A 25,837-nucleotide genomic window follows, 5' to 3' on the forward strand; every position below is an offset into this window, starting at 1 on the left:
TTATTCACCTCCTGACCCTAGCGAAAACACAGAAATAGGCTCTTATCAGCAATCTATCTAGTATTCAGGAGGGAAATGTGACGAGTGCATCTGTAATGTTTTGTATTATTTCTGTGTGGAGAGCCTAATATAAAACATTAAAATCACTACTCTGAGTACTGACAAATCTCTCCAGGTTTATAATACCATTGAAGATAACTAAAACAGATCCACTATGCTTGTTTCTTCATTCTTTCAAGCCAAGCATAAGCACAGTATTGCCCCACTTCAATGTGATGTCACAGTTCCCGGATGTTGCAATGGCGTGTTAACAAACGGCAGATCTTAAAACAACTTTTCACAACCCTGTTGATGTTGCAGAAGAACCTTTTACCCCCTCCCCACATTTCAATTTAGCCACACAAAACATGAAATAAGGATAACCCATGACATTTATTCCTTCTCTTTAAACATGGAGAATGTTAATATGTCAAGTTTATCCCATTTCTTGAATGTTCCAAGTGCTGCTTCAGGCCAATCAGTGGTATTTAACAAATGTCAGAATAGAGTTTTAAGTCATACAGTGGCATTAAAGAGAACCTTTTTAATAACCCAAAGAGTAATCCGTCCATAGTGCGTACCTCAGTTTACTATGGGGGAAATATAATCTACGTTATGTTATAAATGTCCTAACCAACCTAAGATTACTCTGATCATTTGTGTAATCATGCTAACCATAGTTTAATGACCAGTGACAACTAATAAGACCATTTGGCCAATCAGACCAAAGGTAATTAGTTACTATTCTAACCGTTAACCGTACACACTCAATCCCACTCTCAATCTCGGAGTCCAACCTTAAAGGTCTCCTATTATACTGTAGGTCTCAGATATATACAAAACATGTCTCTGAAGTGTTTGGCTCGAAATACCAAACAGATCATGCATTGTATCATCCCATAAACCCCTCTGTTTCAGCCCTGTTCCAAAAGTGCTGATTCTCAAGATATCATAATGTGCACTCACATCAAATGGTTAGGCAACAAAAGCACACAGCAGTTATTTGCTTCTCAACGAGAGCTGACATTAGGCGCTTTCACACCGGAGTACTTTTCCCAGGAATAGTTCCGATAGTTCCTGGGATTTTGCTTTCACACCAAAAAGATCTGGAACTAGAACCTAGTTCATGCGAACCTTTTCACCCCTTTTTAGTGCCTGCTAGAGAGGTGGTACTTTCCTGGGGAGGAAAAGGTTCCAATTTCTGATTGGCTGGGCGGATTGCAAACCACGCCCTGTAAAACTCGGAAAAGTTTTGTGAAGACGCCATTTTATTTGCTCGCATTAGCATTATTAGCATTAGCATAGCGCACCAACGGAGAGAGACTATAACTTTTGGCAACACAAAAAAACATTTTCTAGGACAGTTCCGGGACTAAAGAGTTCGGCGGGACTAAGTACTGGGAACTAAGTACGGAAAAGTACTTGGTGTGAAAGCGGCTAGTGGTGATCTAGGAGGAGATTCAGGTGATAAGGTGGGGGGGGTTACCTTGGTTGGATATTGGCTAATGGTTAAACAAGCCAACAAATCGTTATGACATCATAAAGTGGCCAAAATCTGATCAACTCATTTTCAGACAGGTTTTTATATAAATGGATCAGGACAAAAAGTGAGTGAATCTTTTTTCCTGAAACTTTCAGAATCTCTTTACACAGAGGGGACACATGTTTATGTATAAAATACATGAAACAGTGGATTTTGCATAATAGGTGACCTTGAAATAACTTCACATTGCAGGTGAGAGGGACCTCCACCTCCCCTCCCCTGGTCTCAGCATCAGACAGTATGAATCAAACATGTTTCTGATCCTGCCTGAGGAGAGAGAACATGTCTTCAGGGTTTATTTTGTCTGCTTCCATTCTGGTTCGACTTGACATCCGAGTATCTTCCTACAGTTTCACTAAAAGATGGTTCAGCTGACAGGACCGTGCTGATGCAGTTCATGGTGCTAAATATACATAGTACTGGTATGTATGGAACTACTGCCTGCTTGTCTTTATCTTGCCATCATGTACTGTTTTTTTATATTATGTTGATGTTCATTCTGTGAGATACAGGAGAAACGTCTCTACATAAAACCATATTTTGTATTCCTTATGCACCTGAGTTACATTTGATTCATTCGTTTGTTCACCTGCCTGTTTGGCTATCAGCATACTTTAAAGTGGACCTATCATGCTATATTTGAATAATATAGTATAGGACCATACCTATATAAGGCATATTTATATATATTTTTTTCAAAATACCAAACAGATCATGCATTTTAGCCATGCCTCATTTCGCTCAATTTGAAAAATGTTAGCTCTGTTTTTGCAAGGGCAGGTTCAGTGAGAACAGCACCACCTACAGGCCTGGCATATGTACTACAGCGTCTCCAGCGCTTTCGAACGGCAATGCCGTGGTTGTCTCCTCCTGATTGGTGGAGTTGGCCCAATAGCCGTAGCGCCACTGTCCTGACGTCAGGACAGTGTTCAAATCTGGATCAGTTTTCATCAGATCCGTTGCAGCCCCTTTTTTAGAGATTTGGGTATGGAGGAAAATAGAGAGGGTTGTGTTTTCTGACACTTGGTGAGTTCCCTGGAACACCGGGGACACATATTCATGTATAAAAGACGTACAAAAGTGCATTTTGCATGATAGGTCCCCTTTAAGTAGAAGCTGAAATTACATTTTCCTAAACCAGCTGGAATTGTTTTTTTAAGAAGAAATAGACCAAGAAAGCCTATCGACTTGATGTGTGAAATTAATATTTTTGTTCTATTCAGGGTAGCAAATTAACGTCTTCCTAAAAATACACGAGCGTTCCTTTGATGTCTCATCCTCAGCATGACCATTACAATTAGGGAGATTCACAGGCCTGGAATAAAGGGTTGAGATAGATTGTTTTTTTCCAGTGATGCGAGTGGAAATTCAAACTAGACCTGCTAGGCAAATAAACTACACCTAAAAGGAACTTTTTTGCAAAGCAATATAGTTGGTGATGACAATTGCAAATAAGTGGGTAACAAACAAAACATGTGAATAAATTACTGTCTATTACTTGGAATAGTGTACCATACGACTAACAGTAAAAGAACAATTCCGGGGTTAGATACATTTTGAAGCGTGGGTATCTCTTTGCATGGTGCATTGAATGTGTTCATAATAACATTGCATAACTCTAGTTGCACTTGGACAGACTCTTACTAAGGCCAATGGTGCATTCAGGTGCTCCTGATGTTCCTATATTCAGTGTTAGGAAGTCGGACTGTGTTCATGAGCTTTAAGTCGTAATGTGGAAACAACAGACACTAGAAAGATGTTTAAGAAAACACATTTCAACTTGAGAGTGCATTTACATGGATTTAACCAGACACAGCGTGAAAAAAGACATAAATAAACAATATGCAATGTTGACGAAAGTAAAAGATAATTTGTGTATCAGCCTAGTAATTCGGAACTGCTCCAAAACCTCATGGGGGCTAACTTGAACCATGCTTCATCCTTCAAGTTTCATTAAAATTGGTGCGTAATTACACTGACAGACAAAGAAATACACAAAGTTTTCTCCTTCTAATGTTTGTTTAAATCGGACTACATAAACTGCATATTCATACCTGAACAAAGACGGTGAAGAAGACAACGGTGATGATGGCTGTGAGGAACATCTCCCTCATGGGGAAGAGATCCTTTTTCAGCAGGAAGCCGAGGGAGAAGGCGATGGCTCCTCGCAGGCCACCGTAGGCGATGATGAACTGGTCCTTGGTCGTCAGCTTGACAATGCGGAACTTGTTGATCACATAGGTCAGACCAACCACACCTGGGAAGGACAGTGACATGAGAAAGTGAGATTGGGTTTGGGACTTTGAGTGTATGGTACCTGCGGAGATCAAAAAATGTTCTCTCCAGAAGTGCTTGCTAAAAACGACCACATTAAAGCTTTCCCTCATGATTCACACAGCAGGTTTTCGTTATAATTACAGCCAAAAAAACGTGTTTAAAAAAAAAGTTGACCCTTTCTTGACATAGCGAATCCATTAAAGTCATATCTGCTTTTGCCCCATAAGTGATGTGCGGTCATGCTTTGCTGCCCATTTAAACCTATCTCTACTTGCAGACATGACATTATTTTAATTGAGTGCCAATCACCAATTTAAATGTAATATCAAATTGAAGTACATGGAAACCAATTGCTGCCAGGAGGATTTGAAAAAACACTTAAAGGTCACCTATTATGCAAAATCCACTTTTCCATATCTTTTCTACATCAACATGTGTCCCCTCTGTGTAAAGAGATTCTGAACGTTTCAGGAACAAAGATTCTCTCTCTTTTTGTCCTGATCCATTTATATAGAAACCTGTCTGAAAATGAGCTGATCAGATTTTGGCCACTTCATGATGTCATAACGATTTTTTGGCTTGTGTAACCATTAGCCAATCACCAACCAAGGTAACCCCCCCCCCCCACCTGATCACCTGAATCTCCTCTAGAGCACCATTGTGTTCTTTTTAACCAAATATCTCTCAGAGGGGCGTGGGGAGGGGCTCTTTATTTTCATCTAAAGTAACAGACAGAGAATCAGCACTTTTGAAACAGAGGGGATTATGGGATGCTGCAATGATCTGTTTGGTGTTTGGAGCCAAACACTTCAGAGACATCTTTTGTATATATCTGAGACCTATAATATATTGATGAAAAACAGTATAGTAGGGGACCTTTAAGAATAGTTTTAAAAGAAGTACTGCAGAAGTGATTTATAGTAAACAAACCAAAACCTGTATATCTTTTTTTTCCTAACACAAGATACTGTTCATGTGATGCGAGTAAGATGTGCATGATAATTGATTGCAACAATCCACAGTCACAGACGGCATATTTGTGTTTGGTAATGTTGCTCAAAGCATCATCAGCTCTCTACAAAATAAATTAAGGGGCGAATTCACAAAACGATTGCACGGCTTTTGCAGCCGCTTAACCTGCACCAACAAGACAAAAAGAAACTGTGTACGTCTACAAAGCCCTCCTGGCTGAACTACCAAGAAAAAACATAAAATCATATGCATTTAAAAGCAAAACCAGCCTGTTTCTATCAAAAAGATCATCGCATAAAACAGTCACATTTTACAATGACCAGATCTAGTGTAAAATGATATTGTCTTCAGAGAGTTTGTGGTTAGTGAAGCTCATAAGGGGTTAATAAACTCTTGACATAAGAGAATGTAATGAATATTTTTCTTATTAATAATGTATAATTGAAACCCAATGACATATGTATGGTCTCCAGCAGAGAGGCAGATATGATGATAATGAAAGAAGAGAAGATAAATGAACTAGGTCTGACTTGGGCCAGTAAAAAGAAAGTAGCCCAAGCCCAGTATGACAGTACAAATGTTTACTCGCTATCAGCTATTCTTTTTGTGATTTTGCCCGTCAGTATTGCAGGACTGAAGGTACCTCGTCATTTTTTCCACTATCACTCTCTGTCTCTCCAGCAGCACTATTAACAGTAGCAGTGTCTCCCCTACCATTGTCTTGGCGGGGCGCTGCGCTCCCCCTGAAATTCAAGGTGTTTTTTATTTATTTTTATAATACATATTTATAGCACCAAATTGCAACTCATCTATCTACTGTCACTTTGAAAATTGAACATGTGCTTTTTCAACACTTTCATTTTAACACCGATGCATTAATCAATAACAATAATCCACAGCTCCTCCCTCTGCTCAGACAGCACCCCCCCCCAAAGCAGTAAACCTAGGGGAAACACTGTGTAGTATGACAAATCATCAGCAGAAGGATTTGTGACGTTGTGTGAAGTCAACATGGAAATCCTCGTTGGCGCTTCCCTTACACACACTGACAGCTGTGTGATGAAACATGGAGGCCTCATTAACTCCTGTCAGTGTTTCCATTTCCCTCTTTTAGAAGTTCCTTTTACTTGATTTCCTTTTTTGGGTAAATTAGACTTTACTTCAAAAAGATGCATTTATGTCTTTTGAGAATTGCTTTTTGATTTGCATATAAGCTCTGTTAATGACAAATCAAAGGCTCTTTAAGCTGAAATCTGAAGTGACAGCTGTTTAAATCTAGTTAACCCCAAAAAATGTGTCAGATTTAAAACACTTTTTCCTATGCAGATTAAGCGTTTCCCCTCCATACACTCCACACCCCAGCATGGAAACACTACTTCCATTTGAGGAAGTTGTGAGAATCACTAGAGCTGACCTATGACCCGAGACACCAGACACAGAAGGACGGTGACGGTGACGAAGGTCCAGTTCCATTGGTGAGGTCCGTCCACCGTGGCCACTCCCAGGAAGATGAAGATGAGAGTCTCGCTGACGCTGCTCCACATTTTCAGGAAGTACTTGACGGTGGTGTGGGATTTGTGGGAAATGTTGGCTTCCACATAAGGTCGCATCGTCGCTCCACATGCTATTAACCTGAAAGGAGAAGATTCAAACATTGACTTCTGGGAAATATCAACAAACATCTATTTGGATAACAATGTATCCAAATGTGCTAATGCTTGGATGTCTGTCAACTAAAATGAAACACTGTTAAACAATTAAGAGGAAGTAGGATTAATATTTAAATGTCAAAGGAGGAAGTGGTGGTTTTACTTAAGACATCATCAACAGTGACTATTTTAACACTGATTTTGTAAACATGCGACGCAGTGTTTCTCCTATATACAAATAGTGGCGGCGCTGCTGAAATATGCGCGCCGCTGCTAGGGGGCGCCAGCGAGGTACCCAAAAAAAAAATTATATATATTTTTTTAATTAAAATAATAATAAGTGGCGACCCTTTTTCATTTTTGATTGTTTGTTATGTGGATTTGTAGTATTTGTGTTACTGTATGTTCAATAAAGGTGTATTTTTGCTAAATCTTGAGACATTGCCACTGTATGTACTAGGCGGTTGCCTAGGGCGCCAGATATGGGGGGCGCTGCGCTGGTAGCTCTGGGAGGGGGAAAAACATTTTTGAGCGTTGGCGCTCATCCTAATTTTTGGCCTTGATGTAACAACATTCATAATTAAGTAAATGTAACACCCTTTTCACCCCGGTTACACTTTTCATTTGCCCTGTACGATGGGCGCTGTAAGTGATGAAAGTGGGGGATGTTGGCTTATCAGGCGCCCGCAGCTCACAGCCAAAGTGCGAGCGTGGGAGCGAGGGAGAGAGAGCACCGGTACCGGCGCTGTTGTTATTAGAATCTGGTGCTAGCTGCGCTAACGGATATAAGAAGTAGATGTTTCTACAACCAGGGTGGAGGGAGAGCTCTCCTGTCAGACTGAGAGGCTCAGTGAGGTAAAGGACTCTCTGAGTGTTTAGATAGTTAATTTGAGTCCAAGTTATCTCAGTGGGTCTCAAACGTTTTGACCACAAATTATGTAAACACATATTTCCAAGGCACTCCTTTATAATTATTAGGATAAATAAAAACAGGTTTGAAATCATTCCAATGTATACTATAGGACAGTAAACCAAAAATATCGTTTAAAGTTGGAGAGATACAAAAATATGCATGAATAAATAAATGTTAACTAGGTAAAATAAGATATGAATGAACAACAAAAATAAAAAAAGTTACATTTATTTGTTATTGGCTATAGGTTATTGGTGATGTTCATATACTTATTTGATTATCAAAATGTAAACCTATCTTTTTCATATGGGTGTTTTAGAGTTGTACCCCCTAGATCAGGTCTCTAGTAATTGTGTGCTCAAAGTGCACCAGATTGAAGCATTTTACTTTAAAATGTTCAAAATAATCTTCCCGGGGGGGTATACCCCCGGACCCCCCTGGAGGATGTGACGTCCACCCCCCAATTCAAACATGTTCATACAATACTGAATACATTTGAAGCCATTTTGACGTCTATTACCTATGTCAATAAGTTTCTGTTTTTGTAGTGTATTTGTCTTTTGTAGAGATTTTTCATTTATTCTTTATATATAAAATCTCGCTTCGGGCACCAAATTGGCTAGAACCGGCCCTGGTACTAGGCCTCAAGAGCCTTTCTTGTGCTGGCAGACACATAGAAACAAATTGGTGGGGCGCACTTCGCACGTGCACACACTAAAAAAATTCCACGCGCTCCGCGCTCACATTATGCTGGCCCCACGTGCCTTTGCACCGCTGCTATGACTCCATCCTAGGGGAAACACTGCGACGTAAACAAAAATGTCTTCCTCCTTGTCTAGGGACCACTTCTCTATTCCACTATGGACAGGCAATGTGTCTATGTAAAAAATGTGGAGGCCCGAAATGAACGCTATTCATGTCCAGCAGCTGCTCAGCGGTCACCTAATTTCTACTCCATGTCAATGTTGGTTTGGTTTTCAAAGCTGTAAGGCAGGGGTGTCAAACTCAAGACCCGTGGGCCAAATCCGGCCCGCAACTTCATTTTATGCGGCCCGCAAGAGCTTGCAAAGAATACAATACGTTAATTATACGGTTACATGCCGCTTTACAAAAGCACGTTGCCCATAAACTACATGTCCCACAATGCATTTAGTTTTGTGACACACGCACTGAAGAGACTTGCAATTATTTGCCCTAGACTTCTGCTTTCAGACGTAGTTCATTTTGAAGTTATTACCCTATCCGATAATAATCCAATGCAGAGGCAATAATGTAATGTAATACATTATTTTATATATATTATATATGTATATTTTTTTATAGTCTTAAAGTTACAACCGGCCCTTTGAGTGCAACCATAATGTGAATGTGGCCCGCGATGAAATTGAGTTTGACACCCCTGCTTTAAGGGGACGATGAAAGGAATTCAAACCAGCAAGCAGTTTCGCTTCTACTTTATAAACACCACAACAAATCTAGTTTTGACAGAAAAGAGCCCCAGGCTTTGGAAAAGATTGTCCTTGAAAATACAAATTATTCGGCCCTGAGTCAGAGGGGACTCTGTATATCATCACTCCCTGTCTGCAACCTCAATAACTCCTAGCACCTTCAACTGAACAAGGATTGAAACTGCAGGAGCTGATGAGAAACAGCATGTCAGAGAATATTGGGATTCCTTTAAATCAAGGTTTGGTTAAAATGACGTTGGATCAGATATGGTGTACAGCAGGGCTTCTCAAACTCCGGACCAAGGTCCGGATCCGGACCGAACTGCAAATCAATCCGGACCGAACCCTGTGTCCCATTATAAAAAATAATAATAATAATTATTAAAAAAAAAAAAAAAAAAAAAAAATCTGATTCTGATAAATTAATGTACATCATCATGTACGCGCGTCTTGTGTTTGACGCGTTGTGAGAATGAACGTGCATATATATTTACTTGTGTGCGCGAGCGTGACACGCATAGCAGACCGCAAGTTAACTGCAAGTTTACCTTGACATACGTATGTATTGAATGTGTGTGTGTATACAGGGGCGCCGTTTACCGGCAGGCAAGGCAGGCAAATGCTTGGACCAGAAGGGGGCCCCCAAAGAAGGTAGATTAAGAAGGTCCACAGCAACGACAACATGAAACACCCTTTAATTTACTGCAACGACATGTCGGGAAATTCCATGCATAGAGCGCTTCTTAATTTCAGTTTCGTGTCTCCACTCGGGGGGGGGGGGGGGGGGACTTTACTGGCATTGATCCGGACCAGTGACCTTATATAAAGTTCACAACTGGACCTTTAATAAAAAAGTTTGAGTACCCCTGGTGTACAGAGTGTAATATACCACGGTGTACAGCTGAGTTACTGTTAAAGGGCAATGACTGAAATAGATTGTTCTTGCACACGGAAGGCTGATATTGACCGGGACATTTCATCACTGAGGAAATATCAACATACTAAAAACATGTGATCCAAGAGGGATGTCACTGAAACAGCTGGAGTATTTCCTAGAGCGCACATGATACGCTGGACATGTGTAAGGGCGGATCTAAAGCACAAAACTACAAGTCTTAACGATTCTAGGACAAACAATGCTGACTATGCATGGTCTCAGAAAAGGCTTTAAAAGACGTCTTCTGAATGCATACACTACAAATGTATTCTGATTTGTGCCATACATGTACAAAATGTAGTTGTAATCCTTCCAATAGTTGCTTAGATAAATGCTGCTTGTGTCAAAAACAATAAAAAACAGTCACCTGTGGTTAACTTATGATGAATGAGATGAAACTCATGAATTTACTCGAGAAATGTCTGTGTTTTTTCGTTGAAATTGAGTCAAAAAAGAAAGGTGATTATCCTAAATTGCACATTACTTTGGAATAGATAAAGTAGATGCAAAGGAGTATCGTTATTTTTGTATTTGAGTATTAGAAAAAATAAAACACTGAATATAAAAACAGAACATTCTGAAAATATGTAATTTTTGGAAGTATGGCCATATAACAAACACCCATACTTACGCCATGATTCCAGAGAGGTGGAACACCTCAGCTGACAGGTAGGCCATGTAGGCGTACACAAAGACAAAAAGTGGCTCTATGACCCGCACATGGGAGGTGAAGCGGGAGGTAAAGGCGGCCAGGAGCCCGTAGATGACTCCAACTAGAACGCCTCCGATTGCAACCACCAGGAAGGAGATGATTCCCAGGAAGCAGTCCAGCACCGTGACTGTGCCGGCACCTGAGTACTCTTCAAACAGGTGGTATAACACCTAGGAGAGGATGAGGAGATGAGTGTGAATAGTTATTAGAACAAAGCAACAGGGGGATGACAGTATAAACAAAAATCTAGGTCCTTTAATGCACCTGTATCAAAAGAGGAAGAAAGATTAAAGACGTCATGATGGAAATGTGAAAACAGGGTGAATGTCAAAGCAAACTAAAATACTTGGTTATAGGTATAGATACGTTTTAAAACATTTAAGGTTTTCACACTTACTTAACATGTTTTTTTTGTATATTTAAAGGCTGCGCACATCCGTGAAATGTTCTGCAAGTATTAGGAAAATATTGCTTTTACTGAATAGATAAGATGGATCCGTTATGATACTTTATGTATAAACCATTTCACTAAGTGTCTCACTATGGGAATATATGTATGACAGGCATAATGTGATGCCAGGCAGGATGATCATGCAGATGAATGCCAAACGCTTTAAGGCTAATAAGCTCTGCTCGCGCTCTCTGTGGATCCTCGACTCAAACATGTGTAACCGGTGTGGTTAAGCGGTCTCTGCGTTGTGTTGATAATGGACGAGACCCGAGCCAGCGTAAAGTTGAGACGATCTGTTTAATGACTGACAGATAAAAACGATCAGTTTTACATCAGTTTCCCTCAGTGACTCCTCTCACGTGCAACGTTTACAAAAAGGGCAGAGGAAACGGGAGGGACACAATATATAGGGGGGGAAAGTCCTCACAACAATGAACTCCTGAGCACAGCGACCACACTTCAGAGGTTCCGCCCACTGATCTCCGTCCTTGCCAGGTATTGAACATTCAATAAAATGAAGAACACAGAATAAAATAATATAAAAACCACAGAATTTGTGTGATTATACAATATTAAATTAAATAAACCCCTCTGCATATTTACATCTGTTACACATGCCTGAGCCAATGATGACACTGTGCCGTCTAGCTTGTTAAAGCGTGCATGGAAGCCAAACCCGTAGTTGAATATGACCGAGAGACAGAGGCCCATGGTGAATGAGCAGGGTTATGGAAATACTTGGCGAAGTATTAATTTACATAAGTGTTGTGATAGTTCATGTCAGAAACAAAGGTTGTGGAAACTTAAGTCAGTGCCTTGCAAAGCTATGATGCTAGCGCTGTTGGTAACTTTATACTGTAGTGGAGCCGTTTGTGAACAGGCTGCTGTGCTGTGAGCTGAGGACAATTCAGTGGTGACAGACTAGTCAGTCAGTCAGAAGCTGTGTGTTGACAGCTTTAGTCCAAGGTTATAAGAACTCAATTAAAATATTTTTACTTTTAATATGGAACTAAATCTGATAACACACAAACGAAAGACGTCTGTGCAGCACTATTTTAATGTGTCAATGAGAAGCCCTCTTTGTAAAAAGGGTTACAAATATCTTATGTGTCTCAGAGGGAGAATATCTTGACGTTTCTCTTGCACTATTGTATCTGTTTTATGTCCTATATCTATTCATGTTGCACTGTTGGAGGAGCCTGTGACTGAAGGTTTTCATTGCCATATGTACACTGTAGCTAATGTGCACATGACAATAAAGCCTTGAAACTGAAACTGAATCTTGAGAGCTGAGTAATAACTGACACGCAGTTAGGGCTGTTCTATAATAATAATTCAGGAGCCTCTCAGGGATACAACCAAAGGTTTACATCCCAGCATATCGCATGTATTCTTGACAGAGAGCTGCCTCTAATCAACCAGCGTACCTTATTGGTTTTGTATTGTTTAAAAAAACGTTTTAGATTTGAAAGATTTTAACAAGATATAGGGATGACGTTGTTTAATCATAACTGGGTGTTTGCAGTTTATTAGTATTAGTATTTGTTTGTTTATTTATCTGTTGTTTCATGTTTCTTTTTTCTGGGTAACAAATGTATTTCTTTAAGAAAGTATGTTAATAATTTAGTTTTTGGGAGAAGGGGTGGGATTAAATAAGTGTAAACTTCTTCCCACCCCTTTTCGGATGTGTAATTAAGTAGATTATTTGTTTACACATAATTTAGAATCAGTAATATTTTTTTATATTTTAATTTTGTATTGTATAATAATTCTCATGTTAAATGTTTGTATTATTGTTTTACACATTTGAAATAAATCAAATCAAATCAAAATCAAATTGGAGAACTGACAAAACAATAAAGGCATTGTCTGCTACCAGCCACATATTTCCTGTGGCGGTCACTCACCACAGTGACAGCATCGTTAAGCAGAGATTCTCCAAACACCAGGATGTGCAACAGCTCATTGATGTGGATCTCCTCAAACACAGCCAGCACGGCCACAGGGTCCACGGCGGAGATGATGGAGCCGAACAGCAGACAGGGCAGCAGCTCGATCTTGTGAAGGTTGGAGGGATTGGCCGGCTGGATCTGACACACAGCGTACAGCAGACCCCCGATGAAGAAGGCGTTCCACAGGGTCCCCACCACCGCAAACATCAGGATGGTGCCCAGGTTCTCCATGAAGGGCCGGATGGGCAGGAAGTAGCCGGCATCGAGGATGATGGGCGGCAGCAGGCAGAGGAAGAACAAACGGGAGTCCAGCACTGGGGGGACGTCTTCTCCAGCTAGTTTGATGAGCCCCCCCACAAGCAGACCCACGGTGATCAACAGGCAGCTCTCTGGCACAATGCCGGACAGACGAGGTATCAGGTGGAACCCTGGGAAAATGGATGAGACAAATTCAGTGGCATGTTTGGAGACGTAGAACAGGAAGAAGGGAATTATCTGGAAATCAACTGCCGGATCCCTTGCTTTAGGCCTTAAAGAGAATTTGTGAGTAAGTGGAAGCTTGTTTGTCTCCGTCTGAGTGATGATTGATGTTACGATTAACTGGAATTGTACCTATTGGTTTTCTGACTAAATGAAAGGCAAAAGTAAACCTGGCCAACGACAACATTAGAAAAGCAATGAGATGTGACATACCACACTTCTGTGAGTACGAGCACCACCCTTGTTACATATTCTAACTTCTGCAGAGCTCTTGGGTGAAACAAATAGCTAGAGTATGTGACATTTTAGCAAATCAATGATAATACAGCAGGAAATGTGTATTCTCCATCGCTAACGTTTGTAGGAAATGCAGAGGGAAATACTTCAGATTTCTGTGTAGGCTGTGCGTGATGTCTTTTGTTAAATTTGACTACAACCTGAAAAAAGAAAGCTTTTAAAGAACTGATACTCTAAGCAGTGATTTACATAACAACAGTGGTTCATTGTTATAGATGTAGGTTGGGGAAAGAAACAAATGCACTGTATGCTGATTAGTTACTGGTGTGACATAGCTAAAACAATGGCCTTGTGAATTCTTGAAGGAAAAAATGGAAATAATATGCAAAATATTTATCATATACAGATCTCACATGACATGTTCAGCAAGTATATGCTGCCATGATCATACATATTTAGGACTTAATAATAACAAGCTGTATGTGAAAAGAGAACAGAACGTTACAGCTTCTATTTGTCCTCTGAGACGCACATTGAGCAGCACTTGAGGCTGCTTGGCACCCAAGTTACAGCACAAACATATCTGTATGGATTCCTGACAAATTGTTAATGTTATGATTTACAAGCACTTACTGCCAAACAAATGACAAAGGTTGCTAGACTTTAAAAGGCCCCCCTTATTGTCTGACAAGTTAACATGGGAACATAAATACCCTCACTCCTGGGCTGCTGTGAAGTTTCACATGAAAATATAAAACACAGCATTTTGGAGGGGTCCCAACACTGGACGTACTGACATTTATTGTTTATTATTGACATTTTTGTTTTAGCTGACTGATTTTCTATTTATTTGTTTATTTTTGGTTTGTCTGTCTGTCTTCTGTCTGTGTGGAATTGTGTTTGCCCTGGTGTTAAAGGTAGGGTAGGTAAGAATGGAGAAACCAGCTTGAGTGCGCTAGAATTTGAAAGTACACAACCGGAAAAAATCAGCCTCTTCCTTCAGACTTCCTTACAGAGCCACTCCTCCAACACACACACGAACGCACACATGACCAATGAGGGCACGAGATAAGTTTGTGCACGAGATGGAAGGCTGACAGGCAGGTAGGCCATCCAGTTATTTTAGCCGGGCCGGCTCAGATGATTGGTCGTGCTTTTTACAGCGCCACGGCTTCCACAGATGACGTTTTTTAATGTATTTATTGTCAAAGCATTTAATGTATTCATTGCTATCGGGATGTTAAGAGCATTCCATGGAATATAACAAAAAGTGTTTCTGAAGTGAATTACCTACCCCACCTTTAAGCAATATTTACATTGTTACTCTACCTATCTGAAGTGAAGATTTGTTTACCTACTTTTGATACATGCTCTGAGAGAATAACTGTATGCTGTTGAAAAAACCCAATAAACAAAGTTTAAAACAAATATATATATATATATATATATATAAAACACAGACATGCTATATGAGGTGACGGGAACTGCAGCCTGTGCATAAATAGTCAACAAAAGAAGATGAAGACTTCAAAGAGAGAGCAGCATGTGTCCCATAGTGAGAAGTCTTTCTGGCTTTATTTACTGTACACTACAGCAGCCCACTGACATCTGGTACTGTAGCAGCTGACTGCATGCTGCGTTAACACTGAGACACAAACACACAGAGAAATATGAACCAAAATATGCTACATGCTAAACAAGCTCATAGGGGTAGAGAGTGACTCATAGTAGATTGCATACTATTCAATAGATACAAAAAAGAATACTGTCAGCACTTTAAATAATTCTGCCACGTCAACAACACTGTGAATTTGACCCTTTTTCCCGATTTCATAGTAAGGGAAACATAGCTCATGTGAGAAATGGCCCCTGCTTTGCATTATATTCAAAAAGGATTTAATGACCTTGTGACTGACACGACAGGACCTGTATGTTGCAGTATGGGTGTGATTATATTAGAGATGGAAACAGAGGGATTATCATGTTGATTTGATGCATGCCAACAAGTTGCTCTTCACATCCGCCCGAAGCAACTGCCACATGTAAATATTTGTTCCACCCACCCCTATCATTTTAGATGTAAATGGCGAACACATCTTTTAACCCTTGAAGCTGTTACAAGCACACAGTAGCACAAGGTAACATATCAATAAGCAGCACAGCTACAAAGCTGAAGCTCCTCAGGACAAGAATGGATGGTGCAGTGACAGCAGCAGCACCATATGGCACAGGAGCCACGATGGGGGGGGGGGGGTGGGCACGACTCAGGCCTGCTCCAGTCTGCTTATGTTTGCACAATGAGGGTGGTGCTCAGCTAATTAATATTCACTAATGAGCACATTGAGCACTTTGCTATGTCACGGTCAGACCTTGCACAAATGCTGCCAGTAAATTACCAATCAAAGTAAACAGGTCATTTATTATCAAGACATACTGGAATTATATTTAACTTGTATTTGATCATTTCAACGTAGCAGGGTTTTGTCATTGTAGTATGTGAAACTTAAGCATCGTGGGAATAGAAGACATTCAGAGTAGGGAGATGTGTGTTTTTACTCGGGCAGCTTGAGGACAACAGTATTAGTGTTTCAGCACACAAACCTAACAAGTGCATGTCTGTGGATGATGCAGCTGCATGCCACTGGAGCCCTGGTGCTTTGAGGAAGGATAGTAAAGAGGTCTTTATTTGCAATGGTCTAAAGAGGGCTAATTCCCCCTCGTCGAGATGTCAGAGAGCGAGTGCTCTTTTCATTGCAATGCACTTTATTACAAAACATGCACCACCCACTACTCTACAGAGGCTTAGCAGGAAGGCGGTTTAACAAAGATATTCTGTGATAGCTGCTTCAAACACAGGAAACAGACATTTGTTGTGACTGTCCTTAAACGCTTTTGTAGCAGGATATCAATTCAATAGCTAATTTTGACACTATCCAAAGCCCTATGTTATTTAGAAAAGAGCATCAATCTGCTATTATGAAAGCTAACTTAGCACTCTTATGTTCAGAAAAAATCTTAACCCCCTATAGACACTGTTACATAATTAAGAAGCTGCATCTTAAGTGTTTGAGACATCAACACTGCAGAGATCTCTGTTCGGCGTGGGGGACACCGGACCACACAGGTGGGCCTGCACAGCTCCAGCAAGCTAATTGGCTCCCAGCTGAACAGAAAAGATAACAATGACAGGCCTTCAAAATGAAAATTATACCCATGGTAGTATTTGTACACAATGATGCCATTAACTGAGAACCAATATCAGTTTATCACCTTGCTTTATTACAAATGCGTGTAAAGAATTGCAAAGAAATGTAATGATTTCAGTTTCTCAACACTTTACGCATGTATATGAGGTCTGCTACCCTATCCATTTATCATTCTCTTTAACAGGGTAAGCCTGTTATGAGTTGACCTCTGTCTGTTCTGTTCAGCTGGGAGCCAATTAGCTGATGTCAACGCATACAACAGTGTGACATGGGATCCAAAGAAACACGATCTGCAAACAAAGAGCAGTTACCTCTACAAGTCAGACCCCCAGGGGCCTTGTGCTCTACATTTCTGAGCAAACATGTTGCATATATGACAACAGGCTGCGGGGTTGCACTGCTATACACAGGAAGGATAAACATCCTCTGTAACAGCTGACTAATGTGATGGAAACTACTGAGAGTAACTGAAGGAGTCCAAGAAGACAGTAACTTATTACATTTACCTAAGAATAATTGATGGTGTGTTTTAATCCTAATAGACAGACACAGAGAATGTAATGAAACTAATTCAAATAAACAACTCAACCAGAAACACATGCTTAATTTCAGAAATACCAACAGGGACTACATCGAGTTGTAGACAGGGTATAACAAATCCATACACCCAAAACCTGATCTGCAGTGAGCCACTGAGGAGCCAAAGGGAGAACTTTTGTTCATGAATGCACAATGTTTCTGTTAGACTCACGATAGACCTACCCATACTTCAAGGCTCTAGAAAAAGAAACGAGTATAACTGGATCCAGAGGGTGGCATGGAAAACCAAGAGGGGGTATTATTAGAGGAGAAGGAGTCCCATGATCCCTTGTGTTAAGTGTGACCATGTGACATTAACTATAGGACCTGAGCCAGCGTACTTTTGGCTCCGAGCCTTCACTCTCTGAATCATGATCCATGAATAGAAGCCACGGAGATCTGGCATTAAAAGTACAATCAGGCAATTAAAAATGAGAATTTTAAGTCATATGGAGAGACTGTTAAAGGCAAACATAAACCGTTTCCTGTCAAGGTTACCGTGGCAAATGTAATATTATCAGAGGTCGTAATTTTCATAACATAGCAATGCCTCACATTTCTCAAATAAATACAAATGTGGTATTTAAGTGTCAGGCTCGCCCGAGCAGAAGCTGTTTAATAACACTGAATGACCAAGCTCTGCAAAGAAGCCATTTAAATATAACCTTCAATAAAAAGATGGGCAGTGTAGTCCTTGAGGAAGTAAAAGGAGCACACAGGTCATGACTGGATTAATTAAACGGATTACTGCTGGAACCTCGAGCAGTGGCTTCAACACTGGATCAGAGAATGACTCTAAATGACACATTATCATTCATGGGGGACAAGGAGGGGCAAGTCAAGATTGTGCATAGTGGGCAACAAGGATGAGATCGAGACTAAAAGTAATTTCAGTATCAATACTGACTCTTCTAAATGTAAGAAATCTCAACACATCCAGGGCCCGGTATAAAAAGCTTGGAGGATGGAGCCTTAAAATGTCCAACCTAGGCTGGTGGATAGGTGGTGACAGTTAACCCATTCTTAAGTCTCTCAAGCATGACTCCAATAATGGCCTTCAGTGCTCATCATGTTATCATTCAAAGCCATAAGAGCGGATAAGATAAGTGAAAAGGAGGGCCGTACACTTCAAAGGATACACAACTTCAGTGCCGTCAAGACATATGTTTGAAGGAGATGTACTGAGTAGAAGAAGAATGGTAAGAAAGGATTTTAATGCCAGCAGATCCTTGAAATGTAAGATCAGGCGGTTCATCCTGGCTGCTTGTCAATAATGGCAGGCGCTGCGTCTTTATCCCCCCTGAGAGTCTTTATGCAGCAAGGTTATTGAAAAGCAGCAACGGGTAACAGCTCTTTCACTTCTGAATGTGTACCCAGTGTCAGCACCGCCTAGTACTTGCTACACACAATCATTCCCAACGCCAAGAACTGTGGCCTGTTGCCAGGTTACTAATTGTACACGGCTAGCAACCAAAATACGCCGGACCAAGCAAGGACAAAAGAGAGAAAACGTTTAAAGAATTACTTTGATTAAAAAGTTATCAGTGATACGTTTATTTCATTCTTTTTCAAAAAGGCTTTCCACCCACACATACTGTGTTTACAGAAACACATTTATTTCAATGTGGTGTTTGCATAACCAACAGGACTCTTTATACAAAAAAGGTCATTGTGAGTCATTGTTGAATGGTTGTTCTCCTCGAGGTGATTGTGAAAGACCAGTGTTGGTTTAAATGATGAATAATGGCCTGTGGCTGGTATATTTCATTATGATCCCTGTCGCCATATCTGCACAATACTACCGGCTCACACAGGTTACTCCTCACATTATTAATAGGAACGTTTTATCCTAAGTATAATTAAAAAGCACATCAAATCAACACAGAATCAAGCCACACTATACTCTGGAAAAGCACAAATAGCGAGGAAGTTTTAGGCTTCAGAAGTGAACAAAAGAACAAGATAACATTAGTACAGATACTCGCTTCACCTTTATACTGTAAGTTGTCTTGAGACTGTCTCATTTCATGGAGACCTCAAATCCGGCATCTACCCATGAAACAGAAAATGGCATCATGGGCAACCACTAATTGCTAGAATATTCTTCGGCTATGACACCTAAAATGATGATTACTGCTTGCAGCCCCGTGACGCATGCACAGAACGGCAGACAATCAAACCAATCAATATTCATTGTTGCTTTAATTGACTTAAATGTCTTGGATGTCGACTATATATAGAATCATCTCATTAAATATGAGGCAAATAAATCATGTACATTTCTTTCATTAAGAAAACTTCTGTGCTAAGCCATAATCTAAGACATATTCAAGATCAAATGTAAAGCCCGGGAAACCTTTACTCAAGCTTTGCCAAGAGTGTGGTTTCGATACACCTCTAACCTTTCCTTTATGGGCTCTATTGATAAGGTAATATTATGGCCCTTATCTCTTTATGGGATTAACGAAACCTGTAACTTTGGACTCTACAACAAATGTAGTATTACCTTAATTTTCTTAAGGAAAATCATATGTCCTGTACAGTAGACTCAGGATTAAGTCAATACTTTGTTTATTCTGGTGAGCTGCTTTAAAGGTCTCATGTCATGCTTTTCTGGTTATTACCCGTCCCCTTGTGTGTTATGAAGGTTTTTATGCATGTAAACGGTCTGGAGAGTCACAAACCCTCAAAGTACACCCTGTAGAGAGTAAAACTCTAACACAGAAAAGACCTGTCTATGCTGCCCCAGAACGCCTCGCTGGAGTTTTCTCTTTTTCCATTTGTTTCTTCCGGGAACCAAAATGGACCAATCCGCGGAGCTCCTCACACACCAGGACCTTTAGCGTAAATGTTCAACTAACAGGGAGTCCCATTGACTTGCATAGATCTCCCTGGTTGGTAATAGACGAGTTGGGATCGCGGAGAAATGCTCTCCACAGACCCATTCTCACAGCGTTTATAAACCTTTTTCTTACTCAATATCAAGCCACACTTATTGTTTTTACTTCGGCTGTGAGTGTTTGTGTGTGCTCAGGATGAGTTTCGCTTGTTCTCGCTGTATCGCCGACCCGGAAACCACACCAGTAAGCCAGCTCACTGAGCAGCGAGCCTCGCAACTTCTCGACCAATCAGAGCACACTGGGCTCACAGGGAGGGGGGGGGGGGGCAGGAGCTCCAACAAGCCGTTTAGGACAGAGAGTGAATACACATACTATACAGAGATGCTGTATGAGAAACCAATGTGAGTTTGGAAAATTGCACAATATAAATCTATTTTAGTAGACCTCAACAATGGAATTATGATCAGTAGAAATGGCCATGCACATTTCATCAACAAAACTGTTGATTGAATTTTGAAACAAAAAGGTAATTGTAGCAGGACACACTCTGTAGAATCAGTTTACTGGTGGTTTATTGGTGAACCTAGTGACACTGCATATGTCTCCGACCCTTGTTGGAGTCAATTGTTTACTATAGATAAAGCAATCTATGTGCAGTGTCTTGGTGAACCATTTACTAGGCAAACACACACATTTAACAATTGCAGCATTGATGAAACTGTGTTATTAATGCTGTAATGGGTCTTAGACTATTGTTTTTTCCACCCGCTGAGACTTAATTAGGATCACAACCATGTCTGGTAATTAGAACGACAAACACGATCTACATCTTTGCAATTCATTAGGTGTAAGAAATAAAACAAACCAATTAATTCTAACACAACAGACAGTGAGTTTTCCCTCATTGGGGTAAAACCAGGTTGCAACAATATTAAACACCGATCGCTAAGGAAGTGTAAAGACTAAGTTCCCATTCAATATGTGCTTTATTTAACGTTCACAAAGAACTTGTGAAGAAAGAAATTGTGCATGTTTTCAAAATCTGCACTTATACGCCCACTACTAAACCTTTTGACCCGAGTGAACCCACGCTGTCCCAGGAATGAATGAGTAAATTCATTTCCCTTTATGTCACTTCCTGATCTATAGTATGTATAAAGGACAAAACGAAGAACAAATACTCTGACTGTTCTACAAAGATCTATAGGTACTTCTACTTTGACTGAATAGCTTTCTCTTTAAAAATGTGATTATAGGATACACGGTTATTGTCGTTTTGTGCTGTAGCTACCTGAAATAAGAATACAAAAGGTCTGTTAATTATTAACAAAGCCTGCGATTATAACAATCAGTTCAGTTCTTAATTTGCACTGCCGAAATGTTTGTTTAACAAATCCATATCAAAGCCTCACAAAGGAGCTAAATACTGTTTTTCATTTACTTTGCCTCTGTTTAGCCAATGCTCTCTCTCTTTTCTTTACTCTAGGAATAAAGGTTTTGGTTGAAGTTTAACTCCCGCTTCAACAAAAACTATAATCGGATAACAGCAGCTCTGTATGTAATAGTGTAACACACCTTCTCCTCAAATTGTTTGGAGAGTTTTGAATTATAAATGGATGCTGAGCCTAACTGTACTCATAATACATGTTACAAAGCTTAGCTGGAAGTAAAGAAATGCTGGTGCCAAGCAGCTTCAAACACACCGAGACAATTCAAAAAAGGTGTGTCCTACTCCCACACGTACTAGTGAATATAATCAGATCTGACCAAACTGAAAGGTCAACATTCAAGTCGGTACCTGCCTGGTGGATATTTGATCAGTCCATAAATTATTATAAGCATCACACCCGAAAACAGTGTACTATTCATTCTAATACAGACCAAGATCTATTTAATAGCTTGTAAACTTTGATTATTCCTGATTATAACAGACCTCTCAATCTTTCAACACACCCTTCTCTTCAACACAGTGGATCACTTTATGAGGGTTTTATAGTTTTGCAGTGTCAATCTGAGCTTTCATGTCATCCATTGATAAAGAAATTGATAACGTTAAAGAATAGTTATTTTTGTATGATTCTGGCATGAAGCTTAATTACAGGAGCCAAAAAAGAAGACATTTCATAACTATAAAAAAGGACTTTGCCACCTTCTTTGACAATGTTAGGGCATATTCTAAGAGAAATTACATCATTTAGGTTTTGATTTATATCAAAAATATTTTGCACACCGGGAATAATCAATCCAAGAAAAGTATTCGTGTGAAAGATAAGGACAGAAAGGCGTTGCTTAAGAAATAAATTGACTGTGGCTGTGCGTTTAAGCTTGAAAAATATGAGTACCATGAACGTGAATAAGACGCTCTGCCGAGGCTGAGCAGTGTAGCAGTCACATTAAATTACCCACAGCCCATTCTCAGCCATCCTTGGAAAATCAGAGGCTTAATGTCACTTATGTCTGCTGCTGTCAGCGGGTAAACTCCTACTGCCTCATTTCTGGACTTCCATCATTCCTTAACCTCACCCTCTCCTTATCCTCATCTCTCATTTTCACTCAATGCCCTTGAGCTGCATCCTAACAGAGAGCCAGTCGAGCCAGGTGGTCCCTCTCTGCCAGTCTGGTCCCTGGAGACCCTGGGCTTCTTGCCCAGTCAGTAAGGCAGTATCTTCCCTGGCTACAGGCTGGTGCTCAGTCATGGCCCCGGTGTCACAGGCAACTGACAAGCTGCTGGCTCTCGGAAAAAGATAGCAGATGACAATGCAGTGTTTTGTGGGAAGCACAATGCAAAGAGGCATAGAGTGAGAAACAAGGGCAGTGTATTGGAAGTAAGAGGAAAGAAAGGAGAGCAACAAGGAATGGAGAAAGAAGGAGCAATAAAGCGTGAGGACACAGAAGACACCGAAGCAACAGAGAAAAGTGAGGAGCTGGACAGAAGTAGTAAAGTTTGGCACAATAATGAAGTAGCCCAACTCAAATGTCATTTTTGAGACATCTTTTATGACAATGCCTCAAGGCTTTGGCTCAAAATAGCAGAAGGTTCCCCTTGACAACTTGCCAAATAGTAGCTATTCGACATCCTTGCTGCACCAAGCCGCTTAGTCATCACTGTTTCTACAAGTAAGGACAGCACTAGCAAAAGACCGGGACCTCTGAACATGAGGCTGACAGATCTGATGAGTATAGCAAAATAGATTCACTATTGAGTAGCTGAGTAAATTGAGCTATTCTGGTCCAACTTGTTATGTCAGCATGCATACCAGTGGCATATTTAATTGGTATTAAGAATTCACACTGCAGGGTGACCTACTGGGCAGAGATTATCCTGTAACTGGCAAGATATAGGTGGGTTTTTTTCTGAGTCAATTATTGTGAGCCCAATAAGACTATATCAGTTGAATTGTCTACATTAATCAGAAATATGTATTCTCTTCAACATGTGCTTTTGATCCAAAGAGCAGTCTGGTAAAACAGACTCCACCTATGTTTGTTTGTATACGCATGTAATTGTGCATCTGGACAGCTGGCTGCAAACATGCTAACTAACCTGCAATGACTACACACCTGTAGCCAAACCTATAGCTAACCTAACCCCTTAGCTAGCATTTCCTGGAAAGACTGAACAAAAATGCAGGGCTTCAAGCAACAATGCATGCGTGACATTCACATGATACTCACCTAATTTCATTAAGGAAGCCAGCAGGATCCATAATGAGATCTCAAAGGGGGCCTGTATGTGATGGTAGTCGAGGGTGAGCACAGGGAATGCCTTTTTAGTGTAGTTGGACTTTCCCTCTTTCAGTTGGGGGTTGTCCACATAGTCATTGCGGCTGGTATTGGGAGAGCTAGCAGCCCCGAGAGGAAGCACGGATCCCTGCAGTAAAACCAGCACGATCAGCAGGAGCAGCCCCCGCTCCGGTAAACTCTTCCGGCCGGGCTGTGTGAATCTCTCTTCGCAGGCATGTTGTTGAACGAAAGAAGGCGATGTTATTTTAAAATAAATGAGTGGGTTAAAAGTCCGCTTGAAAACCAAACTAGTTCAAGGAAGTTCAACACAACTTATTTGGCTTAAACCGAACCAAACATCCATTCTGTCAACTAACTAGCTTCACTTTAGCGTTGTTGCTTGTAGCCAGGTAAAAAGTGACACAGGCCGTTGTGAGAAAGCAGGAAACGGCGAAATGCTGGATGTCTTTTAACAACAATGCAGACAAGTGTGCTGTAAAAGAAGCAAGCCTTTCCTTTCTTTTCTTACAGCGGTGTTTCACAAGTTGTGTCAGTGGCTATGAATGTCCTCCTTGGTGAAAGATGTCATTGTTGATGCTGGAGACTCAGCGGCATCCCCCTCCACGCCTCTTCTTCCCTCCGACTGTCCGAGAAACACGTCCGTGAGGCGGCTGCGGTGCTCAGATACTGACCTTGAAGAGAAGCCACACTGCTGTCACATTGCATTTTTGCCGCGTAGCCTATGTAATTCAACTTTTTGATACAAGTGTTCGTATATGCGGCATTCCCAGCACCGTGTTCAGGAGAGGACAAGAAGACCTCGGTCGGGGCTCAGCCCAGAGGGAGGATGCGGTGGGGGGGACTCGAGGTGTGATCTCTGCCCAGCCTTCAGTGGCTTTTCCCGGGTTGTCAAACGAAGAGTGGCGACTGGTCTTGTCTGCGTTGGTGTTTAGCTCCATACAACCTTCAAAAAGCACACCCTTTCGCGGAGGTTTGGTGGATGGGAGGAGGAGGAGTGGTAGGGGAGTAGGATGGACGACTATACTGACACCTATAGGAATGGAGGGTTAAGGTGTATCATCATAAGTAACTGCTGTAACAAATTCTTCAGATACACATCAATTCCTTCTTGGGATTTGCTTTGTCTGGTTGTTATAGGCAGTAATCTGATACTGTTGAATTAAAATGGCTCCGGGTCATTCTTGCTTCCACAGGGAGGTCAAAGGTCAATTACAGACCACAGCCCAGAGTGTTAACCCAGAGACAGAGAGTTAACCATTATGTTGGGTTGACTGTAAGAAGCCAGTTACATAAGTGTCATCATATGGATAATTCAAACAGTCCGTATAGATAGCACTAATCACATAAATATAACCATGGAAGTGTGCCTTTTTCCTAATCTCAGATGATGGAAATTATGCCGGGGGACATCAGATCGCTCCATGATCTGAATACTTCATTAAGCATTATGTGACCCAGCATTATGAGCAATGATATTCACAATAACAGGCTGAAGAGTGGGAGTGCATACATTTACAAAAATTCCCTTTAGCTGGAATTGAAAACAGGTTAAACTCTGGCTGTAAAAATCCTTAAAGGACATTATGTTTACCAAGAGGTCAGGGGTCAGTTTCGCTCCAGGGGCCCGAGTGCAGTTTCAGCCCATTGCTCAAAGACACAACCATGATTTATTGAACCGGGAGGATTATGTTTAAAGATACAAACAGCATACTAATGAGTATATTGTTTGTTTTTTGTTTCCTGGTCTGTGGGAGTGGCCCTGAAAAGTACTTGAATTACAAGTTACAAGTTTCTAGTGGAAGCACGCCTTCCACATTTAGCAACGTATAATCTATTCATCCATTCAACAAAGACCTGA

General features: G+C 40.7%; 1 protein-coding gene across 1 annotated transcript in view; it reads right to left on the bottom strand.

Moving 5' to 3' along the window:
- The window catches only part of slc9a1a (solute carrier family 9 member A1a), a 35,797-nt gene extending 11,301 nt beyond the window's left edge, over nt 1-24,496 (bottom strand). The window contains 6 exon segments of the mRNA XM_034153452.1: nt 3,637-3,839; nt 6,246-6,463; nt 10,410-10,660; nt 12,849-13,321; nt 23,911-24,160; nt 24,163-24,496. Coding sequence (XP_034009343.1) covers nt 3,637-3,839; nt 6,246-6,463; nt 10,410-10,660; nt 12,849-13,321; nt 23,911-24,160; nt 24,163-24,195 — 1,428 coding nt within the window. The 5' untranslated portion in view covers nt 24,196-24,496.
- Nucleotides 24,497-25,837: the final 1,341 nt, after the last annotated feature.

The sequence above is a fragment of the Trematomus bernacchii genome, unplaced genomic scaffold (assembly GCF_902827165.1).
Source record: "Trematomus bernacchii unplaced genomic scaffold, fTreBer1.1, whole genome shotgun sequence".
Lineage (NCBI taxonomy): Eukaryota > Metazoa > Chordata > Actinopteri > Perciformes > Nototheniidae > Trematomus > Trematomus bernacchii.